The following is a 20,219-nucleotide window of genomic DNA, read 5'->3' as shown; positions in this document are numbered from 1 at the left end:
CTACTGCAAAGCTTTATGTGCAACTTTACAGTTGGTTTTACGTGCCAGTTACTGTTCACAAAGTTTTGGTTCATGGTGCAGATGTTATAGAACATTTGCTACTTCCCGTTGGTCAGTTGACGGAGGAAGCACAAGAAGCCAGACATAAAGATTATAAGCAAGCCAGAGAATATAGATCAAGAAAAATTTCACGTCAAACAACTAATGAAGATTTGATGAACTATCTTCATACATCATCAGGTCATCTAGTATCTTCTATAAGAGAACTGCCCACAGAGAACTGCCCACAAAAAACTGCCCCAAAAAAGGGAGCATTGCCAAAAGAGGTTTTGACTTTGCTGAAATTTAGCGAGACAGAAAAGGGAGGAAAAGGCAGATCCTCAGAGTCTTACAGTGATTGACACTACGCATAAGGTGGGTGTGTTTTAGGTAAATTTTTAATTTATATGCAAAATTATTGTACATAAACGTAAATTAATTCCGAGAATGAAATAATATATATTTTTAAGTGTTTTTAGAATTGCGAGTATAAATTTGTAAGTATTTAATAATCAGCGGAGTTTGGTTGTTTTTTATGAAAAATTTCATTCCGATTTGAAATGTTCAATCGGTGATCAAGCCCCCAAATCATAGATTCTGTTTATTTTTATTGTTTTTTTTGTGTTATAAAAGAATAGTTTATTATTTTTTTGAGTGAAAATCTTGATTTTTTACATATTAAACTTCAATTAAGTGTTCCCCCCCAGTTTTCGCGGCAATATTTTGTTTAGAATGTGCTTCGGTATTACTATTATTTTTTAAATATTATTCGTAATAAATATGTGTGATGTATTTTTTTTTTTTGGAGACAGTCAATCAGAAAAGTAGGAAACATCAGTAAAAGATGGAAAGATTAATTAGAAATAAGTAATTATTTCATTGAAATGGAAAGAATTGCAAAAATGTAGAAAACGTAGTAATCATGCCAAAGTAGTTTTAAAATTACCGAACGTTATTATTATTAAATTATACTTCTCGGCCTATGTGGATGCCTATTTTTGATGTGAAACAAAAAGAATTTTTCAAAAATATTCATTAGTTTTCGAGAAAACATTTTTCACCTCCTAAATTCGCTATATTGACCACTGTGCGCCGGTCGGGTTCAATCCCACGCCCTCACGATACGAATTCATCATTATGAACACACGACCGCACAGAGACGGAACGAAACGACTGAAGATTGAGAAAAGATTGGGTTGGCCTTCGAAAAGCACAATTCCAGGCAAATTTTCACTATCACTCATACCGGGTATTCAATATTTCTGAAATCGGAGCCAGACGTTTTGCCTGCAGATACGGCAGATATAATATGCTAGACTTTTCATGTTATGGAGGAATCACGTTGAAGGTCTGGCTGTCAAATGGCCGAGACGAGACAGTGGATAAAGTAATGAAAATTATGTTTTTTAATTACTGCTGTTGTGTGAACTTTTTGTTGACATCTCCATCGACTGAAGATTTTTGATGTTTTTGCTCTCTTCGCAGTTTGGCATTCGATGACAAGGGTTCACCAATTTCACCCTTTGGCGACAGAAAGCTGAGCTGTACACCCACTCTATATTTCGCTGCATGTGAAACACATCTGGTTCCATTCCGAATTTCCAGCTAGGGCTTAATAACCCAAAATGATAACGAGAAACTTTCGCTGAGAGTCTTCCAGGTATTGTCTCTATTCAGATTCAAAACAATTTCCTGGAATTTTCTCCCAAAGAATTCTATATCACATAACATCTAAAGCCATTCATCTCGATTTCTTGGAAGTGTAAATATAACACAAGCACTTTTACACTTGCATCTATATCCGCATGCGTGAAAGAATTCAAAAAATATATGCGCATACACAAGCACTTTGCGATTTTATTTAACTTCCACGAGAAACTGAAAATGTTAATTTAAAATAAAATATATATATATATAGTATTCTAAGAAACATACACGAATAACGTTCAACTGATGCAGTTTTCCAGGAATGCAAAAACATCGATATAAAAAGAAAATCTAGGAAGAACTTTGAAAGAATCCAGATGTTCATAAATACAAGAAATAATAAGTGATTTTACTTCTCTGTTTAACGGAAACTTAAATTGCTCGAAAAATATGTGAAAGTCAGGTATTAGTTTAACGAATTGAAGTTATGTGATTCAACGTTTTTCCTCGGGTCAAATGGTGGGAAGTTCTAAAAAGTATGTGTATGATGCAATATAAAGTCTTTATCTGGGATTTATCACCTTTGAATAATGTGTGTTTTGTGTAATTTTACCCAATGTTACCATACATTATGGAGTAGCCAATATTTTCAATTTGTATTCGGTGAATTCAAGTGGTTTCAAATCACGAGCTTAAGAGAAGGGAGAAGAAAATCAGATAGAGAGTTATCTTTAGCATTCGGAACTTATATCTCAAGCTATAGGGTAGGCTCGTGGTCTTCAGCGCATGTGGCTCTCGGAGCTTCTTTCTTGCCGTGGCCCACCATCTACTTTGAGGAAATACCTGCTCAACACTGAAAGATGATCAAACAAATACTGAGAAAAATTATTTCAGAATTTGCAAAAATTCATGTATAATGTGAATAAATGAATTCAGAATTAATAAAAGAAATGAATTCAGAATTACTAAAAGAAATGAATTCAGAATTACTAAAAGAAATGAATTCAGAATTAATAAAAGAAATGAATTCAGAATTACTAAAAGAAATGAATTCAGAATTAATAAAAGAAATGAATTCATAATTACTAAAAGAAATGAATTGAGAATTAATAAAAGAAATGAATTCAGAATTAATGAAGGAAGTTATTTCAAAACTAATGCTTTGAAAGGCAGACATTTTTTTTTCTTTCTAAGTCCATAGAAAACGGTGTAAACAGGTGCTACCACTATGGGGACACCGCGCCGGAAAGGGTTAATAAAAATTCATATTTAATGAAAGAAATAATTCAAATGAAAATTCATATCTTTTTTTTGGAAGAAATGATTTCAATACAACAAATACAAATACAAACAAATACAGCGCCACAACAGGCAAAATGCCCAACGAGGTGGCTGATAAAAAGATGCCCATAAAAATATGGATGTCATATATTTCAAAAATACAGCAACCCAATTAAAAATGCAATTAACACAAATTATAAACAATATATACACATGATAAAATATTATACAATGCCCATAAAGAATACTTATGGTTGTCTTATTCTAAGAATGGATAGCTTCTCGATTTACCCCAAAATGTTTATCGTATTTCTTTTTAAACGTGTCGATTGTGTTACAATTTACTACCTCCGGGGGTAAGCTATTCCATTTATTAACAACCCTATTAGAGAAAAATTCCCTGCGACACCATAACCTTGCATTGTCCCTCACCAATCGATACTGGTGTCCCCTTGTAAAAGCAGTCGATTGGCGGTGTACTAAAAGTTCATGGTCCATCCTATCCATCCCATTGAAAATTTTGAACACTTCGATCATATCTCCTCGACACCTGCGTTCATCCAATGTAAACATATTCAAAGAATTAAGTCTCTCTTCATAACTCAAGCCCCGTGTTCCAATAAGGACACGTGTAGCTCTTCTCTGCACCCCTTCAACCAAGTCTATGTCCCTCTGTAGGTATGGTCTCCAAAACCTTACAGCATACTCCAGTCCAGGACGAACTAAGCCTCGAAAAAGAGGAAGAATGACTTTAGGAGAACGCGAAGAGACCTTTTTGAAAATGAGACCAAGCATTCTATTCGCTTTTTTGACAACCGCTGAACAATGTTCAGAAAACCTAAGTCGCTCGTCAATGAGAATTCCCAAATCGGTGACTCTAGTTGCATCCGGGATAGTGACACCATTCAACTCGTAAGAGAACCGTGGGTTGTTCGAACCAAAATGAGCGACCATACACTTATCTACGCTAAACGTCATGCTCCATTCATTTGCCCATGCTGCAATCTTGTTTAAGTTGGTCTGGAGCAACTCCCTATCGCTTTCATTTCCGATTACCCCCATTAGCTTCACATCATCTGCGAATTTGCTAGTAATTCCATCGATACCCTGATCGAGTTTGTCGATAAAAAGTGAAAAAAGTATGGGGCCAAGGACACTTCCCTGAGGAACTCCACTTGTGACGTCTGTCCAACCAGAGAATTCCCCGTTCACCATAACTCGTTGCGACCTATCTCTTAACCACGATTCTATCCAATTCAGCAAGTTGCCCTCTATTCCGATCTCGTGTAAACGCTTCAAGAGTTTGCCATGTTGGACCCGATCGAATGCCTTCTGGAAATCAAGGTAAACAACGTCGACATTTTTGCTCTTACCCAAAGCCTTAGTCACGTAATCATAGAAGCAAAGGAGGTTAGTTACACATGACTTCCCCTTCCTGAACCCGTGCTGATTATCCGACAATACATTATTCTCGTCTATCCACTTCACAAACTGCCTTTTGATGATAATTTCCCAAATTTTCGAGAGGGAGCTCGTCAAACTCACTGGACGATAATTAGACACCACTTCTCTACTACCCTTCTTAAATATCGGAACAACGTTAGCCAGTTTCCAATCTCTCGGGACGATACCCTCAGCAACACTACTCCTGTATATCTGTGCGACTGGCCCCAACAATTCATTAGCACCTTCCCTGAGAACCCTGGGATAGATATCATCTGGTCCTGGTGCTTTGCTTGCACATACATTTCTTAGAAGATTTAGGACCTCCACGTCTTCTACTTGAATATCGTTGAGGGTTTTATTACCCCATGCAACACCCGTATATCGAATATCATTATCTCCATTAAAAACCGACGCGAAAAAGTCATTGAAAGCACTACACATGCCTACATTGCTCTCTACCTTTGAGCCTCCTATCGAGAGGGGGCCAACTGTCCCCTTACATCCATTATTGACGTATCGAAAAAATGATTTTGGGTCAGAGCCAATGTTATCTGCCAACCTAGATTCAACTTCCTTTTTACTATCCCTTATCGCTTTCTTCAACAATCTTCTTTTATCAGTAAACAATGATAGGTCATCTCGTCTACTTTTTTACTCTCTGAATGCTCTTTTCTTTTCAAGATAAAGGTTCCGCACGCTATCCGTGAACCATAGAGGGTGTGATGTACAAACACGCTTTTTTCGAACAAAGGGTATGACGTCGTGCAAAACAGAGGACAGCTTCGTACTAAATTCTTCCCATTGACTTACCACCCCTACTGATTCCAACCGGTCTTTGAAAACTTCCGCTAACCTTCTTCTCAAAACATCAAAGTTAGTTCTCCGAAAACAAGGAACCAGTCTTTTGTTATCAACCTTACCCGAGGAAAAGTTACAGTGAAATCTGACGATACGATGATCACTGGAGGAAAACTCTTCCCCCACCGAAACATGTTCAACTAGATCCTCAGAACTAGTAAGAACTAAATCCAAAATAGCAGTACCCCTAGTGGCTTCTGATACATGCTGATACAAAAAATTTTCGAGCACCAACTTAAGAAAGTCTCTTTCATACTGAATTCCAGATGAAAGGTTCTCCCAATCAATACCCGGGTAATTGAAATCCCCTAGTATGAGAACCCTCTTTCGCTTACACATGTAGGAAATTTCATCATGCATTTTGGCGATGTAGTTTTGATCCCTATTCGGTGGATTGTAACAAACCCCAACAATAAGCTTATGACGTCTTTTGTTCTCAAGTTCAACCCATATGGTTTCAATATCACTTCTCTGCACGTTACACTCCCTAGCTTTCAAACAGGATTTCACGTATATCAACACTCCACCCCCTTTCCTATCAGATATATTTTTCAAAAAAGTATCGTATCCTGAGATGTGTAAGAAAGATTCATCCCCATCGTTTGCCCAAGATTCTGTAATGGCTATAAGATCCAAGCCCTCCACAACTATCATAGTTTCTAAAAAATCTTTCTTATTACCCAAGCTCCTGGCATTTATTAACACACATTTTAATTTGCCCGGTGGTTTGTTGTCAATCGAGAAGCCATCCATAAATGAGAAGGAATGATTTTTAAATTAATGAAATTAATCTTTAGTAAAAGAAATGATTTCTCATAAATAAAAAGAAGTAACTCTGAAGTTTGATTTCAAAATTAAAGAAAATCCTAATTCAGTTCATAATCCTTTTGCTGGCATATTTTATTCACAGTCACACACTCTAGGAAAGTTGTTCGAGAGAATTGTGGCTGCCCGGATTCATAAATATACTGAAGATCACAACATCATTGGTCCAGAGCAACATGGCTTCCGTAACAAGCACTCGACCACAACACAACTACTTTGATTCGTTGAATGTATTCAGGAAGCCAAAATTTGTAAATATACTGCGGCAGTAGCCTTCTTCGATCGACAAAAATCATTCGAAAAGTTTGGCAAGAAGGGCTTCTGCTCATGAAAATGTCATATGACATCATTATCGTTCGTGTTTTTTCCGAGTCCAGGTAGGCGACTCAAAATCAAATCCTAGTCCTATTGCTCAGGGAAGTGTGTTGGATCCTATACTGCACATCTTCCACATGAATGATTTTTCGGTAGCCCCTAAATGCATTTCAACTCTTTACGCTGATGATAGCGCACTTTGCTGTACGGATAAAAAGCTTAGTAAAGCTCTTTCAAACTTTTATTTTTAATGTGATCACCACGTATTCCCAAGAGATCTTTACGATCTGTCCAGGGAATTTGTTAGTGTGTTAGTAGACATCCATGCCCGAACCAGGATTCAAACCCAGACCTGCACAGTCAGAAGCTAGCTCCCTAACCACTAGACTGCCAGGCGGCTACAGGAACTAGTGGGTCTGGTAGAGCGCTAGTGTGTTAGAACCCGTGTTGCGTTAAATGCAGCCAAGACAGTATTCATGTGGTGCGGTTCCGGGCCTGTAAATTATCCACATCAAGAAAGAAAGAAAAGGTGAGTAGCGTTCAGCGCTCTTGAAGTCGCATTGATACTGATGACAAATATTATGATTCCCTAAAATTGAATTGCACTTGATTGTGATTCATTAAGGGTTAACCACCATATTGGCCCTGATAAGATTCCATTTTTTCGAAAAAAATAAAATGATGAGTGGCCTGCTTTGGCTTTCTTTTCGGTTGTTGATGCGGCCCATGTCTGGTGATGATTCTGTAAATAAAATATTGTACAGTTTTAGTCGCATTTACCCACATTTAATTGCGTCGAAACACATATTTAATCGCATTTATGTTCTTAAATCACATTCTTGTTCCCTTGAAAAGTATCTGTTATCCACGGATCCTTGTCGGGCACGTGTATGATTAAGGCTATTTCCTTGTGAAAAAACAGCCCTTTTGGGTGTCAGGTGAACCTTGGATTCGCCCAGTTAATGCATACAAACCGTTATAGCAAAGCGCACTACTACTGCTGAAACGGAGGGGTAATGATGAAGGGGGGGGGGGGGTTTGGTGGGTTATAACTAACTACGCACTAGAACCGAGGTATCACCAATTATGGTTTTTAGGTTTTCCACTTTAATTTTCGAATTCAGTAAAACTAGTCAGCGGGAGATCAAACAGTTGGGCCATCAGGATCTGAGAACAGTCAGTGCTGTCTTACAGCATGGGTACACACGGGAAAGACTCGAGGCCATCTTAAAAATGTGATTTCATGAAAATTTCTGAAAATTATCATGAAAATTGAAGGCAAGCATAAAATCATTTTAGCCACAAGCCTTTGAAGTCCTTTGGAACATGATGTACCCTGAATCAAACAAGGACCCTAGATTGTTGAAAGTTTTCACTGATTCTGAAACTAATTCTCTCGTAAATTCTAAATTTTCATCGATTCTGGCAGTATTTTTATTAGTAAACAGCGTGTTAACAGGTGGACCAACTGCACTTGAGTACGTGGTCCGAAATCAAAAGGGTCCCTCCAAATTATTGGAAACTTTCACTAATTCTGATATTATTTCTTTCATAAATTATGGATTTTTACACTGCTTGCAATTATTATTCTCATAAATTCAGAAACTATTTTCCTATTAATTATGGAAATTTTTTTCATTAATAATGGAATTGTGTATTTTTTTAAAAATAACTTCAAATTCTCATAAATTCGGAATTTTCATTAATTTTTGTGTAGTGTTTTAAATGCCCCCCACATCCTAGAGTGGGGCCCATAGGCTGGAGCCTCTGGCGAGTCCCCAAACCAAACTCTGTCAGTCCTGCCCTTGTAGGGCCATGGGGTTTTCAGAGGGCCACAAAAGTGTCGGGATTACAGGTCACCAGGACACACCCCTGAAAGCAGTGGTGCAACGAAAGAATTTATGATCAGATTGTTAGTAGATTTGTACTAACCATCTCAGGAGCCAAGTGGGGGTCGTGACCCATTGATTAAACCACACACACACACGTAACGAATTATTCGCACACATTATACAGTACAAAATGTGTATTGTGTATACTCGCGTAATATAATAATATATTATGTTTGTTTCTTGAACAACAGATGTCAGCACTGGAGATATTCTATCCTTGTGCAAAACAGATCAGGAGATATGTATGTAAAAGAAGTCGATAGATGGCAGCACTCTAGGTTTCTTTGGGGCTATTCTTTCAGTTTCAATAGTTAAAATCGTGGGAAAAAAAGGATGATGAGAAAAGACATACACCATCAGCACACGCTAAAGAAGGAAGCATGTGTGCTCACCCTGGATGACGTCATTTTTTCCCAACATTCACAACAGATGGCGTCGCTTTTCTGCCGTATAACAAACACAAACACTGCAATAATTTTTCCCAACTCTAATACAGAACCGCTATAATTAAATATTGCGGTAATTTGATAAATATAAATATGGTTATTATGCACAATTGCCCACTATTAAGCATAGTTACCAATAATTTTGAAAGTTTAATAAATTTTGTTTTTCATATCTACCGGTGATTATGTGTAATCCCCACCTCGTATATACGATAGTAAATAATCGTCAATAAATTATTTAAATTTATCGAAAATTTTGCCCATATTCCAGCCTAGGGGGGAGGGATTCGATCAGTGATGTTGCTTATGTTTAAAAATGTTGATAAATGTGAAGAAAGCTAACATTGCAATGCTGATAATATAATTTATAACGTTTTTTGTTCTCATAACGCTTATTGTCATTTAATTTAGTTTTTACGGCAAAATATGGGTAGTGCAAACCATCACTTAAGAGAGGAAACTGATAAGTGGTTGAATTTAAGTGATATTTCCGTATGATTTCTTCCATATTTATCATACTTATGAACTTCAATCGGTAATCATGCATAATTGCCGGTAAAAGTGGAAAATGTATCAAACTTACCGAAACGATTAGTGTTTATGCACAATTACTGATTTATCACATTTTCCGTAACATATATATATTGCCTATAACCATCTGACCTACCACATCCTTGTTGCAATAATGCGATGTTTATCTGTTTCTGTCTGTAACTAACCTACAACTTTTAAATCTAATCAATCTTGAGTTAAAAGGTAGATGCATATATTATTAATCATTAAAATAGAGATGAAAAACTCAAGTTATATCACAGAAATACGTCAGGGCGTGACAAATCCTTCTTCAGTTAGAACGTCACTGAAAAAGGTGAAAATTTGCAAATACGTGTCCACATTTGCGTATAATCCGAGCTCTAGTTATGAAAAATTGTTGAGATATTTCATGTAATGTTTTCTTCCCCGCTTACCTCCTCTGTAACACAAGTGTGGCGGCACTGATATAGCAGCGAGAGAAAGTAGGCCATATATATTTTTCCTGTCAATATTTACAAGCATACAAAAGCTGAGTAAGGACGAGACGTGGAAGCTACAAATTGAAGCGGTGCTCATCAAAAACGACCATTGGAACTTGGCAAACGGAAAAGAAACAAAGCCTCCGGAAGGTACAACGGAAGCTGATGTCGAGAAGCTCAAAAAATGGACTCGGGCCGATCAAAAAACCAGAGCGGACATAATCCTATCCATAAGCCCAAGTGAATTATGTCACGTGAAACACTGCACCACAGCTAATGATGTCTGGAAGAGACTCAAGGAAATATACGAGTCCAAGGGGCCGGCGAAAAAAGCAACTCTGTTGAAACAGCTGCTATTTCGAAAGATGAGACTCTGAAGGTATGTCTGATCATCTGAATATTTTTTTCGATATCGTCGACAAGCTCCATGAAATGGACATTCTGATAGCTGACGACCTACTGTCGATTTTGTTGCTGTACAGTATCCCCGCAAGTTTCGAAAACTTCCGATGCGCTATTGAGTCCCGTGACGAGCTACCTACGCCCGAAGCTTTGAAAATAAAGCTGCTTGAAGAGTGGGACGCAAGAATAGGAAATCATGTCGATATTTCCCAGCAAGCCTGCTATTCCACCGTCAAGAACGGACAACAACGTCAAAAAGAAAGCGACGGAAGATGGTGGTCAAACCATAAAGAAAGTGACCGAAGAATGGGGTCAAGCCACAATAAGAATGTGCCGAAGTATAAGCCGTTACGGAACATCATCTGTAACTTCTGCTCCAAGAAAGGCCATAAAGCTTCAGCGTGCTGGAAGAAGAGGGCTGACCGACAAGCTGAATCTCCGAAGCACGAAGCTTCGATGGCTGCACAGGATCCACAGACTACGCTGAACCAGGTTTACCGAACACAGTGGTGCCGGGATAGTGGAGCAACGTCACACATGTGCAACGACGAGAGACTGTTTTGGGAAATCAACAAGCAATCGAACTCGTTCGTGAAACTGGCTGTCGATAAATTCGCCGAAGTGACGGGAAAAGGAACCGTTTGCATCAAGGTGCCAGATGGACGCAGGACCAGAACAATTCGCACAGAAAATGTTTTATGCGTTCCCGAGCTGAAGAGCAATCTGCTGTCGACGTCCAATGCTACTGCGAGAGGCAAGAGTCATCGAGCCAGATGGATCCCTACTCTTCCGAGCACAACGCCATGGGGACTTATACTACGTGACACCAAGCATCGAAACTGCTGCAGTTGTCACCGATCTTCAAAAGTGGCATCAAAGATATGGCCATCTGAACGAGAGGGACCTGAAGAAGCTGAAAGCCGATCAAATTGTACGAGGTATGTCATTTGGAAATTCCGATTCTTTGAAGGACTAAAATATGCATCCAGTGTAAGCAAACGGCTACACCGTTCCCAAAAGAGTCGCGATACCGAAGCAAAAATTTGCTGGACCTTGTCTATTCCGATGTGTATGGTTCGAGATATTTCGTAACATTTATTGATAACAAATCTCGTTATGTGCAAGTATATTTTCTCAAAACTAAAGGCGAAGTGAAAGATGCATTCGTGAAATTTAAGGCCGAAATGGAAAATCGAATCGGGCAGAAAATTAAAACACTTCGCACCGACAATGGGCCGGAATATTGTGGGTCTCAATTCACCCAATATTTGCAACAGCAAGGGATTCGGAGAGAAAAATCGGCCGCATACACTCCTCAACAAAACGGTGTCGCCGAGCGTATGAATCGCACAATTGTGGAAATGGCAAGATGTCTATTGATCCAGTCAAAGCTACCCGCAAGTTTCTGGGCGGAAGCTGCAAATTGTGCTGTGTACCTCCGAAATCGAGCACCTACTAGGGCTGTGGAAGAAATGACTCCACCATACGGAGAATTTTTTGGCATCAAGCCAAGTGTATCCTACTTCAAAGTATTCGGGCAAAAAGCGTTCGTGTTGAACAAGCGGTTAAAAGGCAAATTTGAGCCAAGATCGCAAGAGCATATTTTCATCGGATATGCATCTGAATCGAAAGCGTATCGGCTGTGGGACAAACAATCAAGAAAGGGTTGCAAGCCATGACGTAAAATTTATCGACGAGTTTGAAAATAATCTTATTTCTGATGGTGAAGTCGAATGTGTATTTCCAACCGAAACTCGTGTAAGCGATTGTGATGATGAAAACGAAAACACGTTTCCTTTATACAACCGCGAAACCGTAAACACCGAAAGAGGCAACAACGGTGCAACTCTGTCATCATCTGATTCTAGCGAGAACGAAAGAAGTTCTTCTGAGGGGGGCGAAGATGGGTCGGACAGCGACGCATCTCCTACCCTTCCCTCCGTTCAAGCGCGAGCGCCTGGTCGTCCTAAGCTTATCAAGACGGGGAAAAGAGGAAGACCGCGAAAAGAGTACCAAAATAAAAACAATCCGAGATAACGAGGCCGTGCAACTGGTTGACAGAGTTGCCAGATTGGCGGTTTTCCCGCCAAATTGGGCTGGTTTGAAAACGGTTCGGCGGGAAATTTTTGGCTTTGGCGGGTGGCGGTTTTTTGGGCGGTTTTTCCAAACTTTTGTTCATGACTAATTTCTCCCTGTTTTCCTTTGCTTGCGTGAGCAAAGAAGTTTTTCTTTTTCACTTCAGTCCCCAACCTCATGTTGTGTTTTCTTCCTGACAAGGCAGAAGGAGTGGGGGGGGGGGGGCATCTCTCCCAACTATGGAAAGCCAGAACTTTCAACCATAATGCCTTTGCCACCCAATAATTGAAGGGGCCGTAAAACAAAAACTTGGGAAACTGTCCTAGGTTCTAGATCAGTGGTTTTCAACCTTTATGATACCGCGGCCGGTCGGTTGTAATATATCCAATGTAGTATAAGGGAAATAGTATATCCAAGGCCCCACATCCTGAAGCAGGGCCCTAGGCTCTGATCTTTTGCGTGCCCCTGAGCAGACTTTCACGGGGCCCCTTCATGATGAATTTCTAGCGTGAAAAAGCAAAAAAAATTGTGAAAATTGCCCTAGGTCCCAGGGCTGGAGCGTTGTCAGCCCATCCCTTGTGGGGGCCACGAGTATATCTAATAACTATAAGGGAAATGGGAGACTTCAGTGACGTCACGATCTTCGCGCGGAGGCCTTCTGCTATAGGTGTTGCTCCGGCCCGATGGTTGGGAAACATAGTATCTAGACCACAGAAGCCTGTGAAAGAAACCGTAGCCTCCACAATCGTGGAGCTAGCATGGCAGGGCTCAAGAACTAGTTGCCCAGGCACTAGTCCTGTCTTAACGCATGAGCCCAACCGGGCATGGCCCGAGGGCCTCAGAAAAACTAGAGGCAGTTGTATTTTTCGGGGATTTTCCGTGTAGGGAATCAGAAAAATCACTTGACTCTCGGGGCCATCATGCTCTTAAAACGGCCCTGCCAGGAACCCAGAAGAGTTCTTAAATTTTTTGTTTACTGTATAGACCAGTGATTCCCAACGTGGGCGTTAACGCCCCCTTGGGGGCGATGGAAAGTTCCAGGGGGCGGTAGAAGCTACGGGTATAGCATGGGATCCTATGGGTTAGATTGCGTTGGGGGCGATGGGAGAAAAAAAAATTCTGAAGAAGGGGGCGATGGGACAAAAAAGGTTGGGAAACTATGGAATAGACTGTGAAACATCTAGTCTGGGACCCATACTAATTTTTAAAATCATTGTACCAAATTTCGTAGGCACCTATGCGCAATTTGAGGCAGTGCCGTCTTGACGAAGGGGCCAATCCGGGCACGTCACGGAGGCCTTGAATGAAGAGCGGGGGCGGGGGAGGGATAAAAAATAAGATATGGTTAAGATTTGCGAGATTAAGCATGTGAATTGGTAAGGAGGCATTCGCAGTCTGGATAGAGGGCTGAGCAAAATCAATTTGCCCGGGGGTCCATGATGTTTTGAAAACGGCCCGACTCCAGGCCATCTCTTGGCCGTTTTTCCAGGAGAGAGAATGTGTAGCCCTGACTTTCGCAACTTTTCAAAGAAATCAATTTATTCGGTAAAAAAAACATATGGAGGAGTTACTGACTATAAAAACACAAGAAAAGCTATAAGCCACATCGTTGCAGGCTAGAATATCGTCAAGCTGTAGCTCGATCGTTGCTTCATAGATGGCAGCACAAGCTCTAATATTTTGGGCTACTTTTTGGCTACTTTTGAAGAGGATTTTGGCTGGAAATTTTTTAAGGACCTGGCAACTCTGCTGGTTGATGACACCGACAATAATCCTACTGTTTCTGAAGCTTTGCGTGGGCCGCATCGAGCGCAATGGAAACAAGCCATGAGCGATGAATATGATGCCTTAACCCAAGAAAAAGCATGGGAAATCGTCAATAGACCAAGAAACAAAAAGGTAATTGGCTGCAAATGGGTACTAAAATTGAAGTACAAACCCGACGGAAGTGTGGAAAAATACAAAGCAAGGCTCGTCGCTAAAGGTCGCTCTCAAGTACCCGGAGTGGACTTTGCAGAAAATTATTCGCCTGTGACAAGGCTGAGTTCAATCAGAACTGTAATCGCCTATGCAGTTGAGAATAATCTCACGGGTTATCAATTAGACTTTGTGATGGCGTATGTGAATGGTGATTTAGATGAAGAAATCTACATGGAAATCCCAGACGGATTCCAGGACGAATTGAGTGCTGATAAAGTGTGCCTGTTAAAGCGATCACTGTACGGACTGAAACAATCCGGAAGACAGTGGTACAAGAAATTGGATGAAAAATTGAAATCTCTGAATTTCAATCCTCTAAATTCTGATAAGCGTGTGTATGTCAAGAAAACGTCTACCATAGAAACAATCATCATTGTATATGTTGATGATCTAATTGTGTTTACAAATTCCAAAGAGAACTACAAAATCATTAGGGATAATCTCGCAAATTCTTTCAAGATGAAGGATCTTGGAAAGCTGCATTATTGTCTGGGCATCGAGTTTGAACAAACCATGGACTCTATCAAAATGTCTCAAAAGAAGTACACCGAGGATATCCTGGGGAAGTTCAAGATGGAAGACGCTATGCCAGTCAGTATCCACACCGATGGAAAGCGGCTACAAGCTGACCAAAGAGATGTGTCCCGTAAATGATGTGGATAAATCCGAAATGAAAGACGTTCCGTACCGAAGTCTGATTGGTTCTCTGATGTATCTATCTGTGGCAACTAGACCTGACATCACGCATGCTGTGAATTTTCTCAGACAATTCAACAACAACCACGGAAAATGTCATTGGGTTACAGCTAAGAGAATCCTGAGGTACCTCAAGGGCACTATGGATCAAAGTCTCACATTCAAGCGTTCGGGAAAGCCATTGACTGCATATGTGGATGCCGACTGGGCTTCAGACATCAATGACAGAATGTAATTTTCATGTAATTTTTTCTTCACCGCTTACCTCCTCTGTAGCTCAAGTGTGGCGGCACTGATATAGCAGCGAGAGAAAGTAGGCCATATATATTTTTCCCGTCAATATTGTTACGAACTTTCGACGATAGATGGCGCGATTCGTTCGATGCCTCTCAAAATGTCGAAATCAGTCGATACCGGTTTCGGTCTAAGCGCAGCGACATGCGATTGGCGGAGAACTGGCGGGGCGTGTAGAGAAAAATCTAGAAAGTCCCGCCCCTCCATACGGTAGCGCCGCCGACTAGGAAACTGTGAAATGGAATGTTGTGGAATGTTCTTTTTCTCGAAGTTTCTATCCGGGTTATAAATACCGTGGCGCTCACAAGATGGCAGACGGAGAAAGGCTAGACAGGCTCAAAGAGACTCGAATAGAGAGATTCGTTGAACAGTCAGTTGTGCTTTACGAAAAGTTGTTAGCTCTCTGTTTAGGCTGTCAATACGTGTAAATTGCTGTTCTGTAAATAAATCTGTGTTTGTCCGTCAAACCGCTTCTTGTTTTGCAATCCCGAAGTCTTGTGGAAAATTATCCGGAACAATATAGGGAGTAGCTTGTTAGTCGATAGACGTGATGGTCGTATTGTGTTTTATCGTGTAATTATATTAATCTCTATAATAAACTAGATATTTCGTTATTTTATTGATGAGCAGTTCATGCTTTGAAACGACATCTCTGCTAGATTCCCAACAAAAATTTTATTCGAACTCACACCCGATAAGTTGTAGCAAAGAGAGAAACAAATATTAATGATACGGTAGATGTTTCTGAAGTAGACCTGTCATAATCTGTTAAAAAGTTATACATCGCTGCTACAGTTGTCAAGCTCATTTAATGTTAGCGTCCATTGGTTGACAAGGTACGCAAATAATTTCGGGGCTCCTTGGTCCCGATTTTATATATTTTGTATGGGGGAGAGGAATCGGCATCCGAAGATTCGTGCATTGTCATATAGTATACAGGAATGCAGAAAAATATCTACTCAATAATGATAATTAATCACTAGAATTAATCAAAGAAAAAAATCCCAAAGGTGATGATAATTAAAAAAAAGAGGAAAAAAAATCGCAGGATTGATGGAAATTCAGAATTAATGAGGAAAAAATCCTAGAATTGATAAAAATTTAGAAATAGTGAGAGAAAAATTCCTAGAATTAATGAATATTCAGTAATAATGAGAGCAGCGAGAGAGAGAGAAAATCCCAGAATTGGAGGAATTTCAGAAATAATGAGAGACAAAATCCCAGAATTGGAGGAATTTCAGAAATAATGAGAGACAAAATCCCAGAATTGGAGGAATTTCAGAAATAATGAGAGACAAAATCCCAGAATTGATGAAAATTCAGAAATAATGAGAGAAAAATCCCAGAATTAGAGAAATATTTCAAAATTAAAAAAAAAAAAATTCCCAGAGTTGAAAAAAAAAAATTCAAAATTTATTGAAATGAAAAAATTAATGAAACAAATATTTCGAGAACTGATGAAATTCCGGAATCAAATCAGTTGAAGCTCAGATACCTTGTTTACTACAAAAAAAAATGTATTTGATACATATAATTTTTTTTTCCACTTCTATTACCGTAAGTGCGGGGCCCCAAAATCACTCCCCAGCGCGACCCAACCCGCAAGGGTAAAAAGGTTATAGACCTGGAGGGACAGAGCCTGGGTCGTGACTGGTCTGTCGGGCCCCAAAATCACGAGTCCCGGGAGCAATTGCACCTGCTGGGCACACCCGCAAGAGCGGCTCTGGCTTAGACACCTGGTTTTGTTTTGTTTTTCAAATGAAAAAAAAATATTTTTCTTTTACTTCTATTACGTTGAGTGCGGGCCCGGTGTGGCCACACCTGTCGCACATCCTCAAGGCTTCTATGTCACAGAGATATCTGCTGTGCAAACAATTTGAGACAGCTAATATTCTTCGCTGACTGAAATAGTCCTAACTGCACTAACTGATAGTCCTCCTTTCCGTGAGTGGTTGGAAAGAAGATAATTCAAAATGCATTCAAGAGTTCATCCACCTTTTTTTATTGAATACCAGCCTGGGCATTGTTTTCTTATACAACGTTTATGTAACTCTCAATAACACAGTAGAAAATTTCCAAAATTCGCTCAAGATGTCCACCATCGGTGTAGTCGGACCCTTTTCTTACCTTCGCCGATCCTTCTCAGGGCTCGTTTTTTTGATCGGAGGACGATACTGCCGCGGATCAACCTCGCGTTTCTTCATGGGAGCAATCGGTGCCATAGACATCGTCTGTCTCGCTTTTCTACTGCGCAAGTATACGGCGAGGACGGGCAGAGAAAGCACCGCCAGTAATGTTATAATACCGAATACATAGGCCAGAGCGTTGTATTTCCCGGCAAGTTCCGGATTCTCCGTCATTACTGTGCAAGACCCGTAAACGTCACAGATCTGGTTTCCTGTTTTCCCGCATTTGGTGCCGTAAGGTAAGAACACATCCTCGCCATCGAAAGCTCCAAGATCTCTCGCCGGCACGCAGGACGCATTTGCTCCTGCCTGCAAGCAACAAACGCGACAGACGTCGTCGCCGCTGCAACTGCAGTGCGTCATGTTATTCATCTCGCAGAACGACTTGTCGCAAGAACCGAAGGAACACACTCCCTCCCTCGCGTAACACTTTTTGCCGGCACGCGCGATTTTTTTCGCTCCCGTGCATTTAAGCCACATTCCGTTACATTCCTGCATGACGCAACCGTCGGGACCGAAGTGGCACTCCTTCCCGGCTTTCTCGACCTTGCAGTCCCCTGAGCAGCACATATTCTCCCTGGAGCTGCAGAATCTCTCTTCATTCCTTCTGTAGGTGCATTCAGGATCCGTACCGAGGCCTCCTTTGGGCGTGCAGCACTTGTCGACGATGTCGCAGGTATCTGGAGTTCCGCAGTCGCATTCTTCTCCAGTCTCTCTGATGCCGTTGCCGCAACTGTGGTAGGGCACTGGCCTGTTACATATTTTTTTTTCGATCAAATCCTCAAGATTCCTTGTTATATTTCTGATGGAACACGGAGAAAACTGAGCGAGGTCTTTATCCTCTTCGACAGATTTTGTTCCCATTATATACTCACCGATAATTGCTTCTGGTTTGCATTCTTTGCTCTCCTCTTCGCTGTCGTGATCAGACCCGATAAGATGTGCAGCCTCGTGGGTGAATGTCCGGAAAGTGGTGGCTAATGGTCTATTTAAATATGTTTGTGTAAGTTTGTTATAACTTGATGTTGTCATTATGGCGTATCCCCTGTTAGATTTACACATACCCGCCGTGTAGGCTGCCCCAGTTTCCTTACCATAGTACCGATTTGACATTGCCATAACAGCATCGTAATTTAATTTATATTTTGTGAATTCCTGCAGTATGACCGACAAATCACGGGTTTCGTGGGGAGAAGAAGGTTCGTTTTGGAACGGGTAGTTGGGTTCGCTACTGCTTTTGAAAATAGTTATCTTTTGAGGGATTATCCTTACTTTCATCGAACCGAAATCCGTCCGACGAATCTTCATGTCCGCCGCTTTGCAGTGCAAGTACATATATGCTGCCGTATCACTTCCTTTTGCTGCGAAGAATGACGCGAGCGCCAATAATTCTATCTTAAAAACGAAAGTTATCGGTGATTTTCTCATTTCGTTGTCGGCGTTATTTCCGGCATAGCCCGTTACATTATTAGCGTCGTAGTCATTTCCGTAATTTTCTGCATAACCCATCACGTTATTCATACGTTCACCCAGGTCATCTCCACGCGAATTTCCGTTGACGATGGTCTCATTTTCCATGTAGACGATGGATTTGGAGGCGAGTGCGAGATCGTACGGAAAATACACACTGGCCGGTTCTACAAAATAGGACGCGCGGCCGTTTCTCGTCATGACGAAACCCTCGAACTGGCCATGCCTGTTCCTGTAACCGTGGACGGAAGTCGTATAATTATCGAACTCGTAATATATCGAGCGAATGTCTTGAATATCCGAGTCGTCCGATCCATTCCTTCCGTGTATCTCTATCTCAGTTTGGTGCAGTTCTGGAGATACCGCTCTGTGCAGCAAAATGTCGATATCGTCGCCGTAAGCGCTGAAACTAAGCTGCATGAGATCGTGCGGTCTGCGCTCTTCGCTGGATCCGTGATCGGCCGGAAAGACGACGTCCTCTGTGGTCCCCGGCGGATGGAAGCTGATCTCCAATATCTCATAGTGTGTGGTGTCACGAATGATAAGTTCCAAAAGGAATAATATAATTATAACTTTTTTCCTCACAGTCATTTCTTGAGACGGTGCCCGTCAATACCTTTGTTTTGACTTTGCTGAAAGAGTCATAGATTACTAGCTCACAGAACTTTCAGAGTACGAATTCATATTTACAGTTACCCATGTACACACATAAATATCTCATTATGCGCTTTTCAACGGCTGAGACCAACTTATGTAATTCGAAATTACTATGCGCATGTTAACGAAAATGCGTAAAACAAGCTGACGATAAAGCGCCTTTGACAGCCTGTACGGAAAATTCACCAAAAACAATTCAACGCCACGTAATTTACCAAAAGGAAAATTTACCCTGGGAAAAATCTACCGCCGCGAAATTCACCGCCGATAAATTGACATAATGAGTGAGTGCATGAGCAGGTGAGTGAGCAAGTGGATGAGTAAATAAAAAAATTGGTGAGTAAGTAAAGAAGTGAGTTATTCATCAAGTGAGTCAAGGATGAGTGAGCAGGGCAGAAAATGTTGGTAAATAAATGAACAAGGGGGTCAGCAGGTGAGCGAGGCGAGTAAATAAATGAGTGAATGAGTGAGCAGGCTAGAAAATGAGCGAGTGAGTGAGGAAATCATTCCTACGGTAACTCACTTAATTGCTCACTCACTCGGACACTCATACGGTCACACGCTCACTAGCTCATTTAGTAACTCATTTGGTTACTCACCCGTGCAAACATTCACTCATTTGCTCAATCACTTGGTCAGTACAGTCACCGGTGACGAACTGACGTCGATGAATTTTCCCAGCGGTGATTTTTCCGT

General features: G+C 40.8%; 1 protein-coding gene across 1 annotated transcript; it reads right to left on the bottom strand.

Moving 5' to 3' along the window:
- Positions 1 to 17,333: 17,333 nt before the first annotated feature.
- LOC149071155 (disintegrin and metalloproteinase domain-containing protein 10-like) lies at positions 17,334 to 19,457 on the bottom strand. Its single transcript, XM_089248093.1, has one exon. It carries the CDS (start codon positions 19,455 to 19,457, stop codon positions 17,334 to 17,336), a length of 2,124 nt encoding a protein of 707 aa, XP_089104219.1.
- Positions 19,458 to 20,219: the final 762 nt, after the last annotated feature.

This window comes from Pholcus phalangioides, unplaced genomic scaffold (genome assembly GCF_987345545.1).
Source record: "Pholcus phalangioides strain wild (caught in Gottingen) unplaced genomic scaffold, Ppha-v1.0 ptg000019l_1, whole genome shotgun sequence".
Classification (NCBI taxonomy): Eukaryota; Metazoa; Arthropoda; class Arachnida; order Araneae; family Pholcidae; genus Pholcus; species Pholcus phalangioides.
This window is presented reverse-complemented; position numbering and strand designations above follow the sequence as displayed.

Coding starts and splice junctions, on each gene's coding strand:
- LOC149071155 (XM_089248093.1), bottom strand. CDS start 19,457: ATGACTGTGAGGAAAAAAGTTATAATTATATTATTCCTTTTGGAACTT.